Source organism: Hibiscus syriacus, unplaced genomic scaffold (assembly GCF_006381635.1).
Source record: "Hibiscus syriacus cultivar Baekdansim isolate YM2019G1 unplaced genomic scaffold, ASM638163v2 tig00116960_pilon, whole genome shotgun sequence".
NCBI lineage: Eukaryota > Viridiplantae > Streptophyta > Magnoliopsida > Malvales > Malvaceae > Hibiscus > Hibiscus syriacus.
Window position 1 is genome coordinate 671,469 of NW_024063486.1, and position 4,428 is coordinate 675,896.

A 4,428-nucleotide genomic window follows, 5' to 3' on the forward strand; every position below is an offset into this window, starting at 1 on the left:
AAATCAATGTCATCGTTATCATTTTCGAAACGATTAATAACAGATAAATATGATCAAATAAAAAAATAAATTACACCAAGATTTACGTAAAAAAAAACTTAAAACTAGAAAATCACGTATAGAGAAAAAGAAACTTTCATTTTGTCTAAAAATATAAGATACTATTATAATGTTACATCTCAAAACCCCAACTTCTACTTTCTATTTATAGGGATCAAAAGGATTATACTACAATCCTCACACTTTTACCATTGTTTTGATCATAACTTCATAGACTGGTTTTAGAAGAAGTTGGAACTTAACTCTAACAGTCGTATTACTTTGTACCTATATTCTAAAAACTAAATTTTGAGCCTCGATTTAAGACTCATGAGTATTGGTTTATCGCATACTCTATCCCATCACGTTTAAACTGTAAAAGGGACTCTTATAAGAGATAGTTGCTCTATTGTAAAGTTAATTTTATTCGAAATATGACTGAGGAACGATAATAGACTCACACGTGTAAGAGAAAAACTTATAAATAATAATCATTTGATTAAGATTCAAATTGAGTGATACCTAAACTATACATTTTAATTCGTCAAATAATTTGTTTAACTTATAAAATACCCAACAATTGCAATTATAAATAGTAATCCACTGATAAAGTATTTACCTGTTCTCAAATGCGCCTCTTGTTAAAAGAAGTAGAGATGACAACCTCCATACACTTCATCGTTGTAGTAATACTCATTTATATGATCACGATCAACGCTGCTGCCATCTCTGCCACGGTAACAACCCTGACACCGCCAAAGTTCCCTGCCATTATCGTCTTCGGCGATTCCACCGTAGATACTGGCAATAACAACTATATCAAATCATTGTTTAAAGCTAATATGCCTCCGTACGGTGAAAACTTTCCCGGCCACGTGCCGACGGGAAGATTTTCTTATGGAAAACTTGTTCCCGATTTCATCGCGTCGTTTCTAAGGATCAAAGACGAAGTCCCGCCGTTTTTGAAGCCAACTCTGTCGGAAAATGAGCTCCGAACAGGCGTTAGCTTCGCCTCAGCAGGATCAGGGTTCGATGATTTAACTACTAGGGTATCCAATGTGATCCCGGTTTCAAAACAAGTTGATATGTTCAAGAGTTACGTAGAGAAGCTTAATGGAGTTGTGGGCAAAGATAAGGCGAAGAACATCATCGGTGAAGCTCTGGTAATAATCAGCACAGGAACTAATGATTTTGTTTTCAATTTCTTCGATATTCCGACCAGACGATTGGAGTTCGACATTGATGGATACCAACTCAAAAAGTAGAAGATTTTCTCAAGGTAATTTACTCAACTCGCTCGACTCACATAACTTGAGAATTGTCACGAATTTAAATCAGAAGGACCGCTCAAACCCGAATAGACTATATATGGGTTAGGATCCACTTACCCACAGTGTAAAACTCTTAGTTTTATACCCTTTTAGGACTGTTGGATGACGGAAATCAAAGGTTAAGATTAACTCATTATTTTTTAATGATTATCTTCTCATTTTATATTGTTAGTCTCAAACTTTGATTTTTCTCATCCAACGGTCCTAAAAAATTGTAAAACTATTAATTTTACATTTGGTGTAATTGGATCTTCCTCATATATATATATATATATATATTATAAAAATAGTATAAAGTACACAATAGGTCAATGACTATACGGTTTTACGTTATTGAGTCCCCAACTATTACAAGTTATAAAATGATTCCCGACTATAGGATGTTGCTTTGTTGAGTACCTCGACTCTTAAAAGTTACAAAATGGTCATTTGAACATTCGTATGTTTCATACTCGTCCTTTACTGTTAAAAAATTGATGACAATCTAAGCTGATTGTTAACCTACTGATTGTGATATGCTAAAATCTAATCTTAGAATCTTAAACGACTATCGTATCTCAGGTAACATATTAACATCCAGCTCTAACGACTCTTAATTTTTTTTATTGAAAAATACGAGTTTTGAACATATGAATAGTAGAGTAACCATTTTGGAACTATTAATAGTCGAGAGACTCAACAAAGCAACACCACATAGTCGAAGGACAATTTTATAACTTTTAATAATCGAGAGACTCAACAAAGCAGCACCTACAATAGATGGACCATTTGTGTATTTTACCCTAAAAATTATTTTATAACCACCACTTGATCAATTGAACCATTAGCATAGGGATGGCAAACGGGTACAGTTTCGTGGATTCCGCATCCGCTCTAATTGGAGCGGGGATGGATATAATTTTAGCGAGTAGTAGGCGGGTGTGGATTTATAAAGTGGTACCCGTCGTGGGTGGTGGGCGGGTAATGGGTTTGAGACATTACCCGCCCCACATCCGCCCACCCAACTAAATATCTATTAAATTTTGGACCATTATGAATTTAGGTGTAATTTTAGAGACTAATTTATAAATTTTAATATGTATAATATATAACATATAATTTATCCAAATATTAAGGATATTTAGTCTTTAATCTAGTCTTTAATTAGGGAAATATTCGGCTCTTTGATTAAACTCATAATCCCACTAACCACGCCACTTTCCATGTTCTTTAGCCCATGCAGCCCATCCAAACACAAATCAGCCGTACTATAAGCATTAACATCAAAAGCAGCAGTTTCCATGTTCTTTAGCCCCTAAAAACCCATATTAGGCGCACTATGAGCATTAACATCGAAAGCAACACAACAATCCAGCTCTGCGACTACATGCTCCCTACAATCTGTCTCCATAACATTCGTAGAGCTACTCCTCTGACAAATTGAAGCATGCGCTGCTACCCCATCACGAACTGTCTGGGAACCAACTCCAACATCCCATTAGTTTGTTGTCAGGCGGGTCTAGATGGGTATGTCGCTAGTGGGTAGTGGGTGTGGGGATGGATTTGAAAATGTACCCGTGTGGGCGGGTGTGGATTTGAAAATTTGTACCCATCATGGGTGGTGGGCGGGTGGTGGATTGAAAAATATTAGGTGGATATGGGGATGGGGGAGGGGGTATCCGCACCCGACCCGCCCGTTTGCCATCCCTACATTAGCCTTTTAGTTTGATAGTAATGATCGTATCATCACACCAAATGCATTAAAAAAACGGATGTCCCATGATTCGAACTTCCGATCTGAATTTTTCATTTATATAATCAAATTTTATGATTCAACTTATAGGAACTATATGAACTGGGATGCCGGAAAATGGTCGTAGCTGGGCTACCTCCGATCGGTTGTGTACCAATTCAAATGACGGCCAAATTTGAGATTCAAACAAATCGAAAATGCATAGAAGATCAGAACTCCGACGCTCGATCTTATAACGAGAAGCTTGCCAAACTGTTGCCAGAATTACAAGCAAAGCTTCCATGGAGCAAAATTTTATATGCAAACATTTATGAGCCATTGTTTGACATGATGAATCATCCTCAACAATATGGTAATCCTTTAAACCAGATTTCAACTGTGTTTTTGTTAATTTTAATTATCATTCGGATTCGAAGTAGGTATTTGATTTAAATATGTTTGACATGAAGAACTAAGGTAAAGTGCACAAATGGACTCCGGACTATACGGTTTTATTGAATCTCCGACTATTAAAAGTTACAAAATAACTATAGCATGTTGCTTTGTTGAGTCCCTCAACTATTTGAAGTTACAAAATGATCATCTGACTATTCATGTTCCAAACTCGTCATTTTTCGTTAAAAATTGACAATCGTCTGAGCTAAACGTTAGTATGCCGATTTATATATGATAGTCATTTGAGATTCTGGAGTCAGATTTTATCATATTTCAATTAGTAGATTAACATCCAGCTAAGGTTGTTGTCAATATTTTAACGAAAAATAACCAGTTTGGAACATATGAATAGTCAAGTGACCATTTTGTGACTTTTAATAGTCGGGGGACTCAATATAATAAAGCCATATAATCGGAGGACTATTGTCGTAACCGGTTTTCGTCCGGGCACGAATTTTTACTTTCACTTGGCGGGAAAAAATAAAATAAATGATTTTAATTAAAAAAAATATTTTGGGAGTCGCCATTGACCTTGTTGGGTTAGGTAGGTCAAATACCTAAAAATAATCTTTTAAAATAGTTTTGAATAAAACATAATTTAAAAGATAAAATTGATCTGCGTATAACCAAAAATTTTTAGTAGAAAGGATTCGTGGTCGATTACGTTTAGGGAAGGATTAGCACCCCTACAGCGCCCAAAATTAATACTTTATTAATTATATCTCTATTATCAGAAATTTAAAAATTCAAAGATATATTTAATTTCTAATCTTGTTATTTCAAATTTATAATTTTATGAAAATATATTAATTTAAATATAAATAAGATATTTATTTATTTAGAAATATCAGAAAAGGGCTTCTAGGTGCCTTAAGACAGCTCCTTTCTTAA

General features: G+C 34.9%; 1 protein-coding gene across 1 annotated transcript; it reads left to right on the top strand.

The window, feature by feature from the left end:
- The first annotated feature begins 695 nt into the window (after positions 1-695).
- Positions 696-1,304, top strand: LOC120189888 (GDSL esterase/lipase At1g06990-like). Its single transcript, XM_039193034.1, has one exon. The coding sequence runs from the start codon at positions 696-698 to the stop codon at positions 1,302-1,304; it is 609 nt and encodes a 202-aa protein (XP_039048965.1).
- The last annotated feature ends 3,124 nt before the right edge of the window (positions 1,305-4,428 follow it).